General features: G+C 38.6%; 1 protein-coding gene across 2 annotated transcripts; it reads left to right on the top strand.

The window, feature by feature from the left end:
• Positions 1-5,166: 5,166 nt before the first annotated feature.
• LOC586735 lies at positions 5,167-20,641 on the top strand. Of its 2 annotated transcripts, XM_030997901.1 has the most exons (14): positions 5,167-5,449; positions 7,282-7,468; positions 8,522-8,714; positions 9,518-9,825; positions 10,293-10,436; positions 11,479-11,693; positions 12,470-12,859; positions 13,534-13,705; positions 14,768-14,887; positions 15,484-15,963; positions 16,405-18,135; positions 18,661-18,848; positions 19,357-19,537; positions 20,258-20,641. In XM_030997901.1, exons 2-14 carry the CDS (start codon positions 7,333-7,335, stop codon positions 20,500-20,502), a joined length of 4,503 nt encoding a protein of 1,500 aa, XP_030853761.1. In that variant the 5' UTR covers positions 5,167-5,449; positions 7,282-7,332; the 3' UTR covers positions 20,503-20,641. The 2 variants fall into 2 exon arrangements, with proteins under 2 accessions (XP_030853761.1, XP_030853762.1); XM_030997902.1 differs by lacking the exons at positions 11,479-11,693; positions 12,470-12,859; positions 13,534-13,705 and having other exon boundaries at positions 5,170-5,449.
• Positions 20,642-22,433: the final 1,792 nt, after the last annotated feature.

The following is a 22,433-nucleotide window of genomic DNA, read 5'->3' as shown; positions in this document are numbered from 1 at the left end:
AACTTTCACAATGAATATGTGATTGCAGCTAATATTTTTTCAACCCAATTTTTCATCATACATATACATGGACACGTACGAAGGACTCCCACATGAATTATTCATCTACTCTAGATCGTCAGATGATTATATTTATTCTTTTCGTGCAAGCTTTGTCGTCGATAGTGATTTTCAAGAAAAACTGTTTCCAATTAACACAAGTTTCATTTAGATTCAGCCACAAACTAGAAATTATTTTCGAGAAAAGATGTATATTTGGGGGTTTTGTAATCTGTGAAAGAGATTAGACTGCTGATATTGATGACTCAACAGAATTGTTTGCTGCATTTAGTTTATTTTTCATTTTTACGATTTTAACATTTTCATTTTTACGTTTGATAATAACTCTGTGTTACTCAACGACATGTATTTGGTCACCAAATTTACTGGTCACATGCATATTGATTTGGTTGTGTTTTCTTTAAATTATTTTGTTAACTCTTTTGATAACAACCCATACTGTGTTATTGTTACGCTTTTGTCGGTTATATTCAGTTTTGCAGTGTCTATTGAAGAAAAAAATATCATACAATTTAATGAAAGGATATATAATATTTGTTGTACTATGGTAGAGTTTTTATTAACCTGTGCTGTGCTGAACAAAGTTTTTATGTGGGGCTTATGCATGTCAGAAATGGTTTGCTTTAACTGTTTAAGTCATAGGGTTTTTTGTTGTTGTCTTCTTTCACATGAGAAGGAAAACAAGTGGCTGAATGGTGCAAGTACACAATATAGTAGGCTGATATATTTATTTAAAGTGATATGATGACACACAAAAGGATATCAATCTTTTTTTAGGCCAATCTTTTTGTTGCATCTCTCTGTCTCTGTCTCTCTGTCTCTGTCTCCCTCTCCCTCCCTCTCCCTATCTATCTCTCCGATCTTTCTTTTCTACTTTCTATTATTTGTCTTTTTCACCCTGTCCCTTATTCTGTTTCTCCCCTCTTTGTGTGTATCTATTCTCTATCTCTCTCTTTCTTTCTCTCCCTGCCTCCCTCCTTCCCCCTATAAATCTAATAATCAATATTTATTTCAGGACAAAGTTAAAGCAATACATCAAAAGTCTTGAGCATTCTATGCAAAGTTGAAAATTCCAAAGTTCATTTCAGTCTTTCAGATATCAAATTTAGACTCTTATATAGATTGCTAGCAAACTTTAGAGAACCTAACTCTAATGGTTACAAATATATTGTCAGCCATTTTGAAGAAAAAAATTCTCCCCAGTAAATAAAAATTCATATTATCCCATTATTTGAAGTACCACTGAAAAGCAAGAATTGTAATTCAAAATATATTGGTCATGTGATGAAATTTCTTAAAATCTCTTTATTTAGAAAGAGCTGGTATTCGTAAAGTAAATATCTTACTATTTTTATTGTAGTTAAGAATATATTGGGCTGAAACCTTATTGAAAGATATGTGATTATCATTATTGTTCATATTGATACATTATATGATGCATTTTCACAATTGTATTCAAAGACAGTATTTCTTGTGTTGTATACAATTCTATAAAGTTAAAACAGATATTTTAAAATCATTTAATTTATAGATTTGTTAAATTCCAAAAGTTGTCTTTCAGTGAAACTTATCAATGCCACAATTTACACACTATGGAGGCTGATATTTTTGTATTTCATATAAATCTGTGTCATTGACGTTTTCATACAGAAACAAATTACAAGTGCAGTAATTTATACAATAGTTGTAATAATTGTGTAATTTTTACATTACTACTACTGAAACTATTATTAAATGAATTAGTTTTGATGAAAATTTCAGAGTATTGCCAATTTCAAAAGCTCTACACTATTTTTATAAAACTAATCATGTAGTGAAATGAAAAACTAATGTATTGGTAGAAAATAGATGAAATGCTACTAATACTTATTTAGATACTAGAATTAAATGAATTGTTCTTATATATATATATATATATATATATATATATATATATATATAATGTATGTATGTACTTAGCATCTAAGTTGTGTTTGAAATAATGTATGCTTTAAACGAATGTAGTACAGTCTTAATTTTTACTTGCCATCTGTATATAAGGTACTTTTGAAAACATATGCAAGAATGTGCTTTATAATATTGTACAATTAAATACTGATTTTGTATCATATCTTTGGTATTTTATTGTTGTGTCTTTTGTGTCAGTGTGTTGATCATTTTATGCATTCATGACAAGCTTCAATTCGAATATTGTAGTAGCAGCCCCTCCCCCTTATTTTAACACCATCTTTATAAAACTATATTTCAATTTTGTTAATTCCGATTTGTAGTACTGATTATGGTATTCACTTTAGAGACAAACTAGATTTAATTAATTTTTAATTGTTTATTAATTATACAAATTATAAAAGACTTGTATTTTAGTACATTTTGTCATGGTTCTCTGTATCAAAGTTGGCTTGATTTCATATATTTCTTCTTTCTTTTTTTTTTTAAATTCAGTTTACTATTCTTTTACCAAAATTTTGGTGCAGATATCATTTATTGGTGTTCTTGGACATTCACTGCAAATTTCGTTTCCCATCAGATGTTATTTCCTTTATTACCATAACTTGGTAGATGAAGTGTCTCCATAAAAACGCACCTTCGTCTTACAAAACATAAACATAACTTTGTCATTTTAGCCCAAATCCTCATGAAATTCACAATACTACTACAATATTACCTACAAAATTCAATGAGGATGATCGAGTATTCTTTAAGATATTGCCAATCAAAGATCTTATTGCATTTTGAGACATTTCGTATTTACCTTAAAAAATGAAAACACGTTCTCCATTTTTCAACTCTGGACAATTGTAGGGTGGGCTCGTACCAGCTGGTACCCAGAACACTGGGTCCTGTTTCATAAAACCTGCTTTCAATAACAAGTTACAAATTGCTGTTATAAGCTACTGACATCGCGGCATTTGATTGGCTGAGAGCAAATTCGTCATAGAAATTCAGCATTTGTTATTGATAACGAGTTTTATGAAACGAGACCTTTTATTCATAAACATTATTTTGTATGGAACCACTGAAGTGAAAATAGACAAGGAAAAGGTCAGGCACAAAATTAACAAAACGATGAACCGAACCATGACGTGTCAAAACTGACGTTACTTGAAATTTATGAAATCACGTGATAAGAATAACTTCATGGCATAGTCCATGGAAAATAACTGCATTTGTTAGGTTTATGTTTGGTTTTGTTGTTGTGATTGTGAATGGTTTTGCTGTTGTTGTTTGGTTGATTGCTTTTTTTAGATGAAGATAATAAAATTTATGACTTATGAAGACATAATAATTTCATGAGTGTCTGAACAGGCAAACAATCTGCAAGTTCATTAGGAGGTGTCTCATTTTGGTCATTTTCTGACTGTTTCTGAGAGTTATCTTTTCCTTTTTCCCGACAGTTATCTTACCTCGTGGATTAGGATGCGAGAACACCACCTCCCCCCCCCCCCCCCCCCCCTCCCCCTCCCCACAATTTTATTCATATTTCATTCAACAATTTCATAGTGAATTCATTGGCCCATGTTCTGCTAATCCAGTCAAGCCCAAATTGGTTTAAGATCATATTGAACAAAGGGAAACTTAGACACATAAAATTTCCTTGATAAACCCGATTTGGAACAAAAGCTTAAACTCAGCGTCGCTCTATATAGTGTAGAAGAATACGGGTCTTTGATTAGAAATAAATACAATATCAATCAAACTTATTTAAGGCAATACGAATGAACCTATACTGGAAAACGCAGGTGACAATGGCTGTTAGCTTATCAATGAGGGGCAAAGCAAATACTCTTTGTTTTATGTTTTCTGAAACAATACTTCATGTAAAAAACAATTCACGCTGTTAGAAAAGCAAATGTGTGTGACGACACATTGCCTTTTTTTGTTTTGTTAAAGCAAATGTGTGTGACGACACATTGCCTTTTTTTGTTTTGTTAAATTGAATTGATTTGAATTGAGGTGTTTTACGTCATTGGCAGAAAGTCCGTCCACCTGCCTCGGCGCGCCTACTCCCGAGTCTACGCACTACGCATGCGCAGTGAATTGGTGAACTTTCAACCAATCGCCGGTCGAGTATCCCGTCGAGTATGGAGCGCTTTGTCTTCATATTCTTTTCAAAAGTCAGAGATAATCAAAAGAAGACGAATATTGTCGCTTCAACTCGCTTGAATGTGAACATTATGTTTGATGTATAATCACATACATGAACAAGGAAAATGCATGGATAGTGTTTTCATTTTTATCATACTTCAATATTATTCTCTTATTGATTTTGTAGTTAATCGTGATGTTATAGTGGCTGAATATGGTAACTCGTTCAACGGAGACTTGCATGCATTTTCCAGGTGGGTCGAAAATGTATATCGACCTGTTTAACCAGAAAGAAAGATTGATGGCGTGATTTAAAGACACATAGTGGTGGGTTCTCATGGGGAATTCGACACCATACGGGTGTTTACCCAATAACAAAAGTTGTCAATCACCAGGATTAGCCTTCAGTTTTATGTCCAACAGGCCTTATGTAATGTTCTGCATTTTCCACCCATCCCTCATAATGGTAAAGTCATTACCTTACATTTGCCTCACCTGAAGACTCTCTGAGTGACTAGGGGGTACTTCTTGACGGGACTACGGGTTTGCTGTGTGCAAGACGTGTACACCCATTAATGGTATTTCCACCAAGATTGGTGTCAGCGATTCATGGCCTTCTGCACATGAAAATTGACGACCGTCTCCCTTTAAAAGGCTTCTGATGGCTGAACTGGCAATCGCTTTAATTGATTTTTCAAGCATAAAACATGATGTAATTTGAAAGCGATTGTGTTTGGAACAAGGCATAATGAGGAAAATATTATGAAAACAAAACTATTTACGTAGCAACAGCATGCTCCTTGTTCGGAACATAATTACGAGGTATTGAATAATGCACTAAGGTGCCTTGTAGTACCATGGTACCAACTTTCAGGGGGGAGGGGGATTAAAAGAACTTGGGTTCGTTAAAGAAATCGCATGAAAAGACTTTGTTAACGAGATGTAAACCACCTTGGGGAACCCGTGGGAAAGAATAGGCAAATGAAGCGGTTGAGACCCCGGGAAGGTCGGGGTGAACTTCTTCAATAGCTCGCTTATCCGTACCTGCTGCTTTCCGAGGACTATTTAAATAAACCTGGGACGAAGTAAGACCCAGTCTCTGTCTGGATTTGCACGAGAGTCGAGATCTCAGGGTTATCGTCTGGATTTTTAGGATAAGTATAGATTGCAAGCATTCTGCAAAAGCATTTTAAGGCCGGATGAGCTCCGAGAGCGGGTGTTAATTGGACCAAAATTCAAGATCGCTTTCTAGAGTTCGGCTCCACAAGATTTTCCGGTCCTTTTTGGTGCTTGAGGTTTAGGCGTAAGTAAGACTACTTAATTCCATTTTCAATTTTTCGTATAATATTCTAAATTACGTCGAAAATTCGTTTGGCCCCTCCTTTGAGAGAAATAAATTCACGACTTTAGTAAATACACTTAATAATGAGTTACCAAAATTATCCCTTTGTTTTCAATGCAATAAGTTATCCCTTAATATAAATAAAACAAATTTCATGTATTTCAAGCACGCAAATTCTCATGTCATTGACTTTCCTTACAAAATAATTATAGATAATGTCCCTCTCGAAAGAAAGAGAACAAAAAAAAATCGGGTGTCATTATCGATGAAATCTTAACTGGAATGAACATATTCGTCATATCACTACTTGTATTTCTAGGAACGTTGGTTTATTATATAAAATGAAGAAATTAATCCCATGTTATACGCTTGTTACGCTTTATAATTCATTGATATTACCGTATATAACATAGTGCAATTTAGTATGGGCCACCAGCGCCAAAACCAGAATCAACTCTATTTATTTATTGCAAAAGAAAGCCCTTCGTATATTATGTACTTGTTCACCATTTTTATCTCACACAAGTCCAATATTTTACAAACTGAAAACCCTAACAGTATTCGACATAACTTCGCTACAAAGTTTAAGTATTTAAATAATATGCTCCCTCTTTCATTTTTACACTATGAATAAAGCTATTCAATCTTAATTCCGTAATTCCTAAAATTTTGATCTAGTAAACCCGAAATTACCTATTGTCCATGGATCCATAAGACACCATGGTCCTGACTTATGGAGCTCTCTCCCAGAATCTATTAAATCATGTTGTTTCCTCTACTCATTTAATGTTTTAATGTTATTATCTGAATGATCAAGGTAGAATTTCTGTGTCAACTCTTTATTCCTTATCATGTCATCTCTTCTTTCATTCGAATCATTATCACCATCGTCATCATCATCATTATCATCATCATCATCCTCATCATCTTCTTCATCATCATCATCATCATCATCATCATCATCATTATCACCATCGTCATCATCATCGTCATCATCATCATCATCATCATCATCTTCTTCTTCATCATCATCATCATCATCATCATCATCATTATCACCATCGTCATCATCATCATCATCATCATCATCATTATCATCATCACCATCTTCTTCTTCATCATCATCACCATCATCCTCATCTGCATCACCATCATCGAAATTTGTATTTTCAATTACCTATCCGTTTCTGCATAATAAATGTTTTAATATATTTCATGAGTTTTGTCTGGGGGTGTCGTATCATCAAGCAATTATGCTTACAACGACAGTCCTTTTTCCGCAAATAATTTTATAATGTGTACAAATGTTTGAGGAAATTTAGTATTTGTGACAGTTTATCATTTCGTTTTTTAAATTAACATTTTACATATAGGCCTATATGTATTTGCTAATTTATGATTCATTGTCAGAAAAGTACTTTAAAAAAATGCAAACTTACATGAATGCAGAAGAAAATCAAAATCAAATCAAATATTATACTTAGGAATATTATCTTGTTCAAATTATTCTCTGATTAGATATTTTTATATAAATGTATAAGAAGATGGCTTTGTCGGTCTCTGAATGACCTATTATTTAGTCTCCCTCTCTCTCTCTCTCTCTCTCTCTCTCTCTCTCTCTCTCTCTCTCTCTCTCTCCCCCTCTCTCTTTATCTCTCTATCTCGAATGTAACCCTCCTTTTCTCACTCATCTTGTTTCCGTTTCTCTATCATCTTTCTCTCTGCCTCTTATCTTTATAACGACGTCTCTGTGTGCGCATTCTTCTCTCCTATTTTACCCTCTTTTACCCCAGAACGTCCATACACAAGTCAAAAGATAAACCTCCTATATTGATGAGGAGAGCATGGCCTGTCGTGATCGCGTAACCATGATCGCCTACGTGTTGTTGCTGGTGGTCGCCTTCTCGACCGTCGACGCTATGGACTTTTTCTCCAACTTCGATGGCATGTTTGACGACCCCTTTATGCTCATGTTTCAGAGTAAGTGAAGCCATCATCGAATCATTTATGAATACATTGACGAAATTACTTTTTTTTTTCATCACCATCATCACAACCATCATCACCTTCTCATTCATCGTTATAATCATTATTAATAATGATCGCACATCATTATCATCATTATTGTTATCATCATTATCATCATCATCATCATCCTCAGCTATCATCATCAACAACCATCATCATACATCATCATGTTTACCATAATCAAGCCTACCAATCACCATCGTTGTCGTCATCATTGCCATCCCTACAATCATCATCTTCATTATTATCACTATCATCCTCCTCTTCACATCCATCGTTTTAATTATTATTAATAATAATCACCAATCATCATCTTCATCATCATTACAATTATTATTAATAATAATCACCAATCATCATCTTTATCATCATCATCATATTCATCATCATTACAATTATTATTGATAATAATCACCCATCATCATCGTCATCATCTTCATCATCATCATCATCTTCATCAATATCATCATTATCATCATCGTTATTATTATTATTCCTACCATTGTAATCATCATCATCATTACTTTCATCAATATTTTCGTATCAATCGTTATTGCTATTTTTATTACTCATCACTATCGCCATAGTCATCATTTTTTTTTTTCTTTAGGCTTCGTCATTGTTTTGTGTTATAATTTCAAGGGAGGGGGTTATTACCATAAAATTTATTTATTCAAACTAATTGAGTTGTGTATATTGTGTACTTTATATGTTATGTATTTGAAATAAGTTGCATAATGTACATGTATTGAGTGAATACGATAAAGAATACTACAAAAACAAAACAGTATGATTACAATCTACATCATTAATTTTCTTCCATCATTATGTCCAAGTTAAATTATTTGATCTTACCGACCAAATATCTTGTAAAATCTACTTCGTTATAAGCAAATGCACGAAATAATATACATGTACAACAAGACCAATTATGTTGTTTCATGAAATGCCATCATATTTTTGTCGGGAAAAGAGATAACAATTGGACTCCTTTTTTCCCTGTAGATCGGTCGACCTGTGGGCGTCGTACCGTTGCTTCGACGATGACGGGCCCGACCACGCAAGCGGGCGATGGTACGGAGCACGAGGTGGTAGCCGGCGAGTACCCGTGGCAGGTCGCCCTGTATAACGGCGAGATGAAGCTATGCAGCGCCGTACTCATCCACGAGCAATGGTTGCTGACTGCCGCAAGTTGTATGTAAGTTTGGACTTGAGAAATATTCAAAACTTTTAGAACTCTGTTTATCCGTTGTCCTTAATTTCCTACTTATTATTGTATTAAATTAAATTAATTTACTGGTATTTCTCTATGTTTGTTTTAAAAAGAAACATAATGAATAAATGTTATTTTCCCTTACAAAAAATTTCAGTCTTTTCATTCAATTTGATTTTATTTCATTTCATATTTCACATAAAAGACAATTATAATATTGAAACCTTGAAACCTTTAAATGATCACTTTCAGCAGCTCCTAAAGGCTATCCCGGGAATAGGGAGTATTTTATCAATCTAATGTCTGCCTACTCTACATTAAGTTGAGAAATTGAGATCAAAATGAATAGGCTGAAATGTAACTACCTCCTTTACAGTCATTAGTGAAACGTATACAAAAAAATATAATAAGTTGAAGTACGCATCCCTGAGGAAACACTACACTCGACATTTGAATATTCATCATAATCTGTATAATTGTTTATCTTAAATTTGTTTTACTTCAAGACTTCATTTTAATAAAATGCGTGTTTGAAAGATGGCAATCGCTTGATAATAATCACGATAGCAACTCCTCGATTAAGAGTAAAATCGTCCTGGGTGTGAGGATATCCGCTGGTGATTGTCCTAGGGGAGTGATTGTCCTGGTGTTTACCTATACAACTGATCACCGGACTACTATCTCGGGGAGTAGTTGTCCGGAATGGTAGTCGAGAGATCAGTTGTCCTAGAAATTAAACAAAAAAAAGATATGCCTTATGCAACTCATTATTTCCTCGTCGATCTCAGCCCGTACTTAAAGGAACCATACACGGTGATCGCAGGCGCTATCTCACTGCTCCATTCCGACGATGATACCGGCAATGATGACGGTAGTCAACACACGCAGAGGAGAATGACGTCAGAAATCTACATACATCCTGGATACGATGCCCGACGAATGGAGTCGGACATCGCACTCGTCAAGGTCATGATTCCTTTCGAGCTCAATGATAACGTCAACGTCATATGTCTGCCGAATCCCAAAATGCATCGCGACTTCCGCCCAGGGTCCAAAACCGGAATAGCGGGGTGGGGTCACTTACCCCCTGTTACTGGTATGCTTTGACTACTTGTTTTGGGACGGGGTCTATGTATATATTTTTACGTTCTCGAGATATTTTCGAGATAAATCGGAGAAGGGGCTTTTCATCATTCCCTTTCCAATCGTATCAAATGATTTTATAAATACTATGAATAATATTCAAAAACACTTTTATGGTGCTTTTGCTCATAGATTTTTATAAATTTAAATGTTTTTTATATTCATTAGTTATATGTAAAAGTTATTGCATTTTAACAATAGGTTGATACGAGTGATATAGGAAAACACTGAGTGAGTTGCTTTGATATAGTAATTATGTAAAATATGGATTATGTTATGAACAATTTTTTTTTTTAATCCTTAATAGGTTTCTCTTGGTGAGGAGCAAAAATATTGAAACCATTGATGGTGAAATGCCCACTTACCCTTCATAAAAATAGATCGAGTGACAGAAATTTTCGAATCTTTTCTTTCTTAAAGAGCGACCAGGGATGTGCCCCAAACCCACGGGTGACATCCTGAACGAGTGCGACGTCGAAATGTGCGAGACAGACGCCGAGTGCTCAGAAGGAGAGAAATGTTGCCGCAATGGCTGTGACGTCATGACTTGTATGGAGGCTTCACGTAAGTTATCTAATGTATCATGTAGATCTGAGCTGAATTGAATTAATTTGAATTTATTTCCTCCTTTTCATTCAAAACAACATTTATAGAACATGAAAACAAATATTTAAAAACAATATCATGGTAAAACCAAATGTAGAGATAAAACAAGATTAATATCAATGTGGGGGATCATAAAAAATTGGTACAACTTGTAAACATGATCCCATTAACATGAAAACCAAATATACAACAAATTATGTCTTGTTTGTTTGTATGTAACATGCTTGTTTGTTTGTTTGTTTTGTGTGTAAAATGATATTTTAAAAAATAATGTCAGCATAGTTCCTTTACGAATGACTGTCTAAAGCCATGGAGCTACTCTATGCTAAAGCACACCATATGGCAACGAAAGGTGTTCCCCGTCTCATCGTTCGTGCGATTTTTTTTTTCTTCTTCACAATGATGATACTAGTGACAAGGTAACATGCTACATCGACATGGTTACTTGTTTTGGATTTGAATCAAATATCAAATCTCCATCTGAGTTCGTTTTTACTCATATTGTCTTAGCGACCATTCGGTTCTTCCCAGTTTCTTAAAAACAAGTACAAGCAATACAATGTACTCTGCAATCCTTCCAACACCCGAATAAGGTGTCGAGGTTAAGCGGATACGTCACCGGATTGTGAATCACATGGTTCGCGGTTCGAGTCTCGCTGCGACGCTATGTCCTTTGACAAGATATTAATCTACATTAGCCACTCTCCACCCAGGTGTAGTAAATGGGTGCCCGGTAGGAAGAAATTCCTTGAATGCTCTAGCGCCCTATTATGGCAGGTACAGCCGGGTAATAGTATGATACCTTATATTAAGCGCAGTAGAGTATATTCATTAAGTAGCTGCGCTATATAAACTGACCTATTATTATCATTAATATAAAAGCCATCAAGTAACAAGGGGACTAGGAAATTGTGATATCGAGTATAATTAAAATAGAGTAATGTATGCCGAGAAATTTAACAATTGTTACAATTATACTCCTTCCTCTCGTTTCGCACAGCTCCTGGACCGGGGCCACGCCCTGGTGCTCTCATGGGTGGGGTTATCCCCCTCATCAACCACACCATGTGTAACCAAACAATGATGGGAGCGATCCCAAAGGGGGTCATTTGCGCCGGGCCTACCCCTATGAAGCATGAGGGTGGGGGTAAGGAGATGATGGAAGAAGGGGGCATCGTGGCTCTTTTGAAATGGAAGAGAGAGATGAGAGAGATGGTAAGGTTTTTTCTTTGTGATATGAAGCATACGATATCAATTAATTTTCATTATTTAAAGCCCGTCTGCACCAGTTTGGCCAGGAGGGATTAGACCTCCCTGCATGGTCACTGACAGGTGGTTATCTCATCAAATCAGCTCTCACTTAACATATGAAAAAGAGGATCATGGGAGACCAATGGTCACCGATTAGGCATTGTTCGCTATAGCTATAAGTAGTGCAGTGGGACTTTAACACAATCAAAACTATTTTCGAAAACTCAACTCAAGGGCAATTATTATTACGTAATACCTTATTGTCATGTTGACACCTTTTAATGGATGACGCACAAGGTTATTGAAATGACCTCAGTATGATTTTACAAAAGTAGTTGCAAATCTTGTAATTTTATAAATTTGTTAGTTTGTAGTTCATGTCGAAAAGTAAACACATGGATATTGGCTATTGAAATCGACTTACACCTAACATGCATTTTTTTACACTGTATTTTGTTCTTCTTAATCTATATTTTGGGAAGGGGGGGGGGGGGTCAGTGGCCCATAATCATTTTTAAAACCATGAATAGGAAGAAAACCACGAAAAAAAACAAAAAAGAATCATGCTAAAAAGACATTTTAAGTATCCTGTAATTCATGATATTCTCTTCCTAATTTGTTTCGTAAGAAAGTTTCTAAAATTTCTTCGATTGCAGAATATACTGATCTGTTTTCCTTCTATCATTCATCTACGGTGGTAACCATTCATCTCTCGAATATAATGATATTTTTTCATAAAGGAACAAAGAAACGGCGACGACACCGACGATGATGACCGGAATGTTCTGTTCCGTGGCGTCGATTTGGTGCAGACGATGTCTCTCATCGTGAAGCGCATCGAAGGGTCCGATGGCAGTGCCGACGCCTACGGAAGACGACAGAGCGGGGTGTGGTCGATCGGTATGACGGGCGAAGTGATGCGATCACGAACTGTAAGCGACGGCGATGACGATGGTGATGATGGGATGGAGGATGGATGGATGAAGGAAGGAATGGAAGGCGAGGTCGACGATGTCGAAGGAGCATGGATGGGTGACGGAATGGAAGGCGGGATGGAGGATAAGATGAAAGAAGACGTAAGAGCCACGAAAGAGAAGATGATGATGACGATGATGAAAAAGAATTGCAGGGTGAGTCTTATTTGATGTCCATTTCTATACAGTGATGACTAATGATTATATACAAATCAAGCTTAGTTCACTGGGACATTTCTCTGATTTTCATTTAAAAATTTACCATTTAACTTCTTGTTGGACTGAAATTTCTTCAGAAGACTTTTTTAAAGATCCGAAATTTTCTAGATAAAGCAGTTAATACCTTGTAATTGTGTACATCGGTAGAGAAAGGTTTCTAAACGATTCAACTGAAGCAATACTTTTTATATGCATATTTTGGGGGAAATATATCACAAGCTCTCAAACAAATAGTCATTTTCCATCACCCCAATTATTTCAACTGTTTTCCCTTATCCTCATGATTTCTTTCTCTCTGTCTCTGTCTGACCCTGTCTTTGTCTCTGTCTCTTTCTTTCTTTCTCTCTCTCTCTCTCTCTCTCTCTCTCTCCTCGTATCTGTCCCTCTTCCCTCTGCTTTTCTTCCTTCCTTCCTACTTTTTTTTCTTCTCTAAAACGATTTTTTTTTTAACCGCCCCTCTCCTTTTTTGATCGCTCTCCCCCCTCTCTCTCTCTCTCTCTCTCTCCCCGTCTCTCTCCCTCTCTCTCCCCGTCTCTCTCCCTCTCTCTACACATTTTCGTGATGCCCATACCAACGCTTGTTCTCTTGTTTTCAACAACATCTTATGACAGGGGGACTTGGGCAGTCCGCTGGTAGCCGAGTTAGAGGGGCGGTCGTACCTTTTAGGGGTGACCACCCTCCCCCGTGGGTGTCTCTTCGGGGCCTCCCCGGGTCTCTTTACCCATGTCTTCAACCTGCATGAGTGGATCCGACCGATCTTCAACAGAAAAGAACCAAAACGAAGTACGTAATTTGGATTTGTATTATTATTATTACTACTAAGTATTTGGCGTCACATGTGCCTGGGAGGCGAAAAGCGAACTGAATCTCTATAACCCTCGGGTCTCTCCTCCCGGTATAACTGCTTGTAAGTGTGCAGGTGGACTACTACACTGGGGTTTCCCCCTACTCTGATACGAATAGTGCAGTGGGTTCTTAACGTACAAAGGTGGTGACTCTCCTCTACACGGGGCCTCCATTTAATGTCCTATCCGAGGGACAGGATATTTAGGGGTTGTGTTACCATCGAGGCTTATGGTTATAGGTATCTAGTGTTGGGTCCTGGATCGATGAATCGAACAGTTTTAAGAATAAATCAAGTATATCATGCAGTCGGAACCAAGAGATACTCGTTCTGCTTATTTTACCTAATGGCACTATTGCAAAATATTTTTAAAAATCAAACACAGGCCAAGTTCGAAACCGTTTCGTATTGTCCGTTAAAACAAAATTGTGTTCGGATAATGTCATCATACTTATCTACGGGTGATGTGCGCTGCTATCGAATTTATATTTGGTGTCACAAAAGTCTTTCCGATGGCGTTCCTTAATTCGTCTACTGTGCGCAATACAGCTGTAACTGCTGTAATGCCTTCTTGCGCCCAGCCGACGCGACGAGGTCGCGAAGATGGTGCCTTTGCCAAAAGAAAAAAGAAACGTTGGGTCCTTTGGCAAGACAATGATCTACATTTGGCACTCTCCACCCAGGTGTTAAATGGGTACCCGGTATGATGCGAAAACCAATGTAGTATTCTTAGCAATTTGAGCCTAGTAGCTCTTGCTGGAATGCTCCCCATGGAGGGGAGAACAGGCATACATTGTGTGCAGGCAAGCCAGAATCAGATGACAGGGGGTAATAACTGTAAAGCGCTTAGAAAATCTGACTTGCCGATGCATAAAGCGCTATATAAGCAGAAATATTATTATTATTATTGTTTTCTACAATATAACTTGTATAGCATTGATATCAAATTTATTTGAATCGAATTCATACCTTTAATTGTCTGTCCCGGGTTTTTTTTGAAGAGCGAACGATGTGTACGGCTGGAGAGTTCTCCTGCGGCGATGGTTGGTGTATACCTGAAGAGTACAGATGTGATGGGAAGAAAGATTGTAAGCTGGGTACAGACGAAGGACAATTCTGCAGTAAGTAGCTTTAATCTTTCCCATCTTTTATTATATATATCTCCCTCTCCCCCTCTCTCTCTCTCTCTCTCTCTCTTTCTCTCTTTGTCGCTTTGTTTTCTGTCAGTGGTTCTGTGTCTTCCTCTCGGTCAATTTTATGAGTAGTTTGTCTGATATATGCAAAGCAATATTAATCAGTTTTGGTTTCGTGTTATACCCAAGAAATAGCTGATAAAAGGAACGACTTTTGTTGAAAGAACCTTACAGCTATTGACAATGTATTACAGCGAGACGATGATATATTTTATTTTTCTTTCTTTTTTCCTATTTTTTCTTCTCCTTTTCCGGACCTATTTAGTAGAGCAAAGCCATTAATTGATCTGAATAGATCAATGCAGCCGTATTTGTTGATGTTCATAAGTACGTATTAAACTTACATGTATGTTGTTTTTTGTTGTTGTATAAACTGTTATACGGAAAATAAAACCAAACCAAACCAAAATTTCTGAGTTTAATATGTACCTCATGTAGACATTGTGTCGTCATATCAATTCCCCTCTCGACATCGTAAGTCGACACTTCCTAATGCGATCTGAACACCTTGTCCACCTTTTCAGAGGGAGCTATGAAGGGGTTCAACATCTATCTCGATCAACACCTCAACCGGTCGACGGTCGCCCGGCCCTTCCCCGTGACGTCTTTCTCCCAGTGTGCTCAGGCTTGCCTGATGGAACCGTACTTATGCCCGGGGTTCGATGTCATCCTCCTGCCTACAGAGGCGGACTCGCCACCCATCGTTTCTAAACCCTCAACCGACGACGGCGGCGACTATGACGACGACGATGGTGATGACGATGTTGACGATGGGACGAAAGATGTACCCTACGATGTGGAGGATGAACGTGGAGATAAGATGCCAATGATGATGGACGGGATGACGATCATGTGCTTGCTTGCGAATTCAACGTCGAGCGTCGTCGGAAACAAAGGCAAAGACATATCGATTAGCCGTCTGAACAAGGCCATGATGGGGAAGATGCCATTGGCAAAGCCAGTTTATTTGCACTTCAAGCTTCCAAGACATGCTCCTTTAGCAGGTATATACTTCGAGTAAAATACTCGAAGGAAAGATCCGTCAAACTATCAATCAACGTTTCTTTATTTTTTTCTATAGAACATAAATGGAATCTTAATTATGAATTCCTTATCCTAACACTAACCCTCATAAGTCTTCTCCCCGAACCTAGTCACAATCCTTATGCGGACCCAGCCGTAAACCATAAACCTGAATTTCAATCGTTATCCGCGCCCTTCTCAAAATCATAAACAAACCTTAACCTTAAACCCTAACCCAAATCTTAACCCTTACCTTATAAAACCAAGGAAGTAAATTTGTATGTGTTTGCCCTTATATTTCCGTAATCGGGACAGTACGACCACGACAAACCCTTTGATGGGTTAGATTAAATCGTTTCTTGATGAAGTGGTAAAAAGCGAAACAGTGTCATAATCGGAAGTTTTTATGTTCGTCTTTGCAGCTCTCTTTTCTCCTATCATGAATCTGTATCTTCCAACTGGGCTCATCGTTTCGCCATCCTACATCCTTGGTCACGACCTCGCCGCTCTCCTAGAAGACAAGTCGATGGCACTCCGCTTCATCAAGAAACTCCTAATGGAGGACCTCGTCCAAACGAGCTGCATCTTCTGCTTCATGAGTCATCCACGCTGGGGTGCCGTCCGAGAGATGGAGGAGAGGGTGAAGATGATGCGTGAGGAGGCAAAGAATGTGTTGGGGGTGATGATGGACGAAGAGGGGGCAGGTGGAGGGGATGGAGGGATGGAAGGATACGTGATGAGGGTTAGGGAGATGAAGATGCAGATGAGGCAAATGGCGAGGAATTTCACCAGGGTGATGAACGGCATGCAGGCGGACTGTGACGTCATGGATATTAAAAGAGGACTGATGATGAGAATCAGAAGGATGATGGGGAACGCATCTTGCGATATGATGGGGGAGGATGGGGACATGGTAGACGGGGAGCTTCGGGAGATGGAGGGCGGGGAAGACAAAGAGAAGCCGGATAGCGTGATGGCGGTTGTGATGGAGATGATGGAGGAGCTAGGGGAAGTGATGCCGGATCTACTGATGGAGAACATGTACCCTGAGCGGGATGGGATGATGACGATGATGGAGATGGGCCTTGGTGTTAAGATGATGATGGGACGGGGGAGCATGATGGGGGATTCCTGGGGCATGCTGGGAAATGGTGACGTCATGTCGTCTTTCCTGACGGAGAAGGTCGAGACGATGATGGGGATGGACCCAGAGGACCTCGCCCAAAATGTTAATACCAGTAAGCTGGTGACGATGATGACGAGGGAGGTCGTGATGATTGGTCACGCCCTAGCAACAGAGAGATGCAACCAAGGAAACATGACATCGGGCGACGCCCAAGAGGGATGGACGCCTGCTATGGATGCTGACATGGACGCGGATGACATGCCCGAAGCAAACACGTTTGATACGATGAGGATGAAGGAACTTGGAATGAGAGCCAAGGTTGGGCATCAGAAGTGGTCCATCGCTCTGTCTCCTCGCCAAGTCAACACCGTAAACTTCAGGGTCCTTGACGTGAGGGGACCTATGCGCGGGGGCGGAAATATCGGCAAGGGCTTCGGGATGGTTGTTGCGAGAGGACTCGGAGGCGTTCCCATGGCAACGGATATGATCGTGAGTCACGTGATCAGAAAGATGGCGATTACGGATCAGAAGATGATGGATAGGGACTGGGGAAGTCGCGAAGACATGGATGGAATGTCAGACGGGATGGGTTCCCCAATGACCGAGGAAGAGAGGGGTGCAATGGACTGGGACCGGTCAACCGAGGATGCTGACACGGCTGCGATGGGTGGAGTTCTTCCAGGAAACATCGACGAGGATATCTTCTGGAAGGTCGTCGAATCGCTCACCGAAATGACCATCACATCAGAAATGGACCGCGGTTCTGATCTCACTCACCTCATCGAAGCCATCTGGAACGGCGACATCGGTAAGGAGGCGTTCATCCACGGAGTCGGACCATCCGTCTTCCATCGCCTTTACGCTCGTGTGATGATGCAGCAAAAGATGCTCGATGCACCGGGTCGGGCTTATCGATTGGGCGATCTCCATCGGGGGAAATCATTCGACGTCTACGGATCCCTGGTCGATGTCGAGCAGTATACGACCAACGAGAGCGACCACGGTATTCTCATGGAATACAAAGCAGGTAAAGTTCAGTTCAGACTTCAAAACAACCACAAATATCACACTTGATTAGGCCTGAAAAAGATGTTATCTTGCCTGCCAATTCCTTTACCTGAGGGACCGATAAAGCATTCTTTACTTAAAGATTGTCCACGCTTTCCCGGAAAAACACATGCAAGCTTGACGGAGGTTTGTCTGACCAAGTAACAAATAAAAGGAGGCAATTTTTTGGATTGTCGAATTAAAATTTGCCGTACATGAATTAATATATAATATCCGTTTGTTCAAAGCTAAGGTATACGAAAACATCTATATTAATTATATTAAACTAAAAAGAATTACCTGATGATTTCATAATAAAGTGATAAAGTGTTGTTAAAAAGATTGGTGCGTAAAATGTAGCAGTCCCTTTAACCGATACTTTTATTCTCACAATTTCGGACCTGTATTATAATATAACAAACTGGAACTGTTTCAGGGCAAGTAGTCCTACAAAAGAAAACTTAATTGACCTGATACATTATATTACCTTCTCTTTTTTTGGCAGGATGGTCGTGTAACCAGAAGAACAACAAGAACATGAGGGTTCTGACTTCACCGAACTTTCCCAGGGCGTATCCTAGCAACGCGCGATGCAACTCCTTCATCTCGGCACCACCCGGTCACGTGGTTGTTCTCTTTGTGATGCGGTTCAAACTCCAATGGAGTCCCTACTGTCTTCAGGATAGTCTAACGGTAATACAGGGAGATCATAGCGAGAAGAACAGAGAGAGAGAAGAAAAGAGAGAGAGAGGGAGAAAAAGAGAAAGAGAGAGAGAGAGAGAGAGGAGAGAAAAGAAAAGGAAGAGATAGAGAAAGAGAGAGAGATAGAAGAAAAGAGAGACACAGAGAGAGAGAGAGAGAGAGAGAGAAAGAGGAAGTCACACATACATTTTATTCCCAAATAAGTTTTGAATGATTGAGCGGTGAACTTCCATATAACGTAGTACTTTATATGCCATTTTGAATCATATTCACTGCAGCTGCGAATAAATGTAAATTTAAATCAATAATTGCGTAGTATGTGTAGCTATAGCTTACATACATGCCCATCTTTGAATAGGATTTTTTTGTGTGTGAAACCCCTAACGATAAATTACTGAGTATTAAGCTTTTCATATCATTAACATTAACGATAATATTGTTTGGGAAATAAAACAACATTGAAATAATTTTATCTTGATTATGTTTGACTTATCATCAGGTATATGACGAGACGACCCCGCAGAACTGGGTCAAGCTGGGTCAAGGGCCATTCTGCGGGACCACGGTGCCACACATCTTTCGGTCTTCGGGTCAGAATCTTCTGGTGAAGTTCGTGTCTGACGTCTACCATGTTGGAAGCACAGACAAAGGATTCAAAATCATATACGCCTTCCAACCAGGTACTTTAACTATTCGGGATATAACAACCTGAGAAGGGGGTTTTTGCATTTAAAAATTTGCAACTAAAATGGAAGAAATGGAGTCATGTGCAGATGAGCGATTATGATTGGTTAAAAGTCAAGTCGCAATTGATTTTTTTTTAAACCTCAGTTTTATGTCTAAAGGTGACCATGTTGGCTCAGTCAGTAAAGCTCCGCCTCACAACCGGGAGGTCGTAGGTTCGAACCCCGGCCGCGTCATACAAAAAGACGCTAAAAGACGGGAGTTGCTGCTATAGCTTGTTTGGCGTTCAACAATAAGGGATAGAGCAACGTCGATCTGGCGCTGCTCAGTGGCTGCCGGGCTCACGATCAATTGGGCAAAAAGAAGTTCCATTTTCGGTTTAACTTAATACAATTTGGAGTGGATTTTAAAATATTGTTATTATTATTATTATTATTATGTTCAGAGGGTCCAAGATGATCTTAGCCTCTTGTCGCCCTTGCGCCTTGGCTTTCTGGATCGCTTTGCTCGCCAGAATTTTCGCTTCGATGTCGACTACGGACTACGGACTACGGACTCCAATCAGGGGTTATACTTTCCAGATTCAAAGAAAAATATGCCTCCGGCTCCAGGCGTATGTTATTTAGTGCTGCTTTAACCAGTTTTTCATCTACTCTATTATGTAACTCATCTCAAATCACCAAATATTTATCACATTTCTACCTTACAAATCACAGTCGCTAGAGCAATGGCCGACCAGGAGGCGGGTCCCTCGTCGTCCAGTTCGGAGCCTGAGATGACGCGGACCGACGCCCAGACCAACATGAAGGTAATGAGGGACAAACTGATGTGTATGCAGATTTCCCTGGGCGTGATCAGCGGTGTCCTCTTCCTCGTCGTCGTCGTCGGTCTCGTCTGGATCCACTCCCACTCCAAGACCAGGCGAGAGAAGGCCAAGGAAGTCTATGACACAAAATTTTAGATGCTTTATTTGCAAAATTACGCTGTTCACCCATAGCTGTTCAGAGTTTTCTTATTTTCTAAACTAATCAGTGCTCCACTTCCTCAAATTGGCATTTTTTTTTTCTTATTTTCCACTCCATCAAAGGAAAATGTGTTTATTAAAGCCACACTGCACTAGTTGGCCAGGAGGGATTAGACCTCCCTGCATGGTCACTGACAGGTGGTTATCTCATCAACCAAGCTCTCAATTAACATACGAAAAAGAGGATCATGGGGGACCAATACACAGTTAAAATTTTTGTGAACAAGTTGTTTAAAAGTTTAAACAACTCTTGATTAACGGGTGACCTGATCTAAGAGTTGTTTAAAATGTTAAGCAACTCGAGTTGTTTAAAGTTTAAACACTTAGTTGATCAACATTTTGAACAACTTGTTTAAAATCACAATTTAAACAACCGGTGTTGTTTAAAGACGGTTGTTTAAAACGGAGCTGTTGTTCAGTGGAGGTTGTTTACACCAACTGGGTTGTTTAAAGAAAGTTGTTTAAAAAGGAGCTGTTGTTCAGTGGGGGTTGTTTACACCAACTGGGTTGTTTAAAGAAAGTTGTTTAAAAAGGAGCTGTTGTTCAGTGGGGGTTGTTTACACCAACTGGGTTGCTTAAAGAAAGTTGTTTAAAATGGAGCTGTTGTTCAGTTGGGGTTGTTTAAACCAACTGGGTTGTTTAAAGAAAGTTGTTTAAAAAGGAGCTGTTGTTCAGTGGGGGTTGTTTACAACAAAAGGGTTGTATAATGGGGTATAATTTGGGTTTGATACTCTGAATAAGTGCACCACTACTTCTGGGTCTCTATATAGGTATATGAAGACTAGGGTAATTCTGCAATTCATGAATTAGCGCCAAAACAATGCCCATTTTGCATGAGCGCGCATGCACGCACTTATAAACTATAGGGATGCATGCAATCCCTATGGCAAGGAATTTAGCACACGTTATAACCGAGCGCGCGATCAGTGCCGCACTGCATGACGCGACGATTTTAAGTCTACCTGTATTCTGACATTTGCGTACAGATACCGAAAATTTTAACTGTGAACTTACGCTATAAATTAAAAACTTCAAAGTGGTTAATAGAAAAGTGATTTCAATTAAGCCATTGAATCCCCAGTCACTTAGAAGCGCGTCGGTAGCTTGGTCGGCCATGATGTTGTGTTGTGGGTTGGAAAGTAATAACTATTAAGCTAAATAAATGTAAGTATAGAGACAAACAAAATGAAGCCTGCAGAAACACGTGTGGTTGCTTTGGTAGTTTAATCCAGACTCAATGTCCATGTGCTTTTACATATGTATCAATCTGTGTAGTCAGCAAAAGACCCTTGCATACACTTGCATTGTGTGTATGCATCTAATATGAATAACAATGAGCTGTGCCTTAACAGCTGCACTGCATTTCTAAGTGGCATGTCAATTTCAATTGCATGTTAGTTTCAAGGAACCTGTTTCTAAACATAACAATGTGAAATAAAGCCTTTAGCCAACACGCACTTAACTGGCACGAGACACATGACGTCATATGTAAACAACACTGTCTAAAAGCTCTCGTATAGTAAATATAGCAGTCATTAAATTTTAAACAACGAATGTTTAACAAAATTACTTCTGTTTCGAGCAACATTGTTTACAATTTGATCAACTGTTGTTTAAGATAGTGTACAACTGTAAGTGAACATCACTTTTTTAAACAGCGTTTTTACTGTGTAATCACCAATTAGGCATTGTTTGCTATATATAGGGCGCAAATAGCTATAAGTAGTGCAGTGGGGCTTTAAATGAACCAATGTGACAGAAAATTGAAACATTTAACCGAAAATTGCCAATTTGTACACTAAAGTAGTGATTGTATATTTTGATGTTACTTTGATTATGGTGGTGCAGTCCCCTATCTCTTATGTACA

Source organism: Strongylocentrotus purpuratus, unplaced genomic scaffold (genome assembly GCF_000002235.5).
Source record: "Strongylocentrotus purpuratus isolate Spur 01 unplaced genomic scaffold, Spur_5.0 spur5_scaffold_4, whole genome shotgun sequence".
Classification (NCBI taxonomy): domain Eukaryota; kingdom Metazoa; phylum Echinodermata; class Echinoidea; order Camarodonta; family Strongylocentrotidae; genus Strongylocentrotus; species Strongylocentrotus purpuratus.
This window is presented reverse-complemented; position numbering and strand designations above follow the sequence as displayed.

Coding starts and splice junctions, on each gene's coding strand:
- LOC586735 (XM_030997901.1), top strand. CDS start 7,333: ATGGCCTGTCGTGATCGCGTAACCATGATCGCCTACGTGTTGTTGCTG. Junction 13,706..14,767: donor CAGAAAAGAACCAAAACGAA/GTACGTAATTTG, acceptor TTTTTTTTGAAG/AGCGAACGATGTGTACGGCT. Junction 18,849..19,356: donor GTCTTCAGGATAGTCTAACG/GTAATACAGGGA, acceptor ACTTATCATCAG/GTATATGACGAGACGACCCC.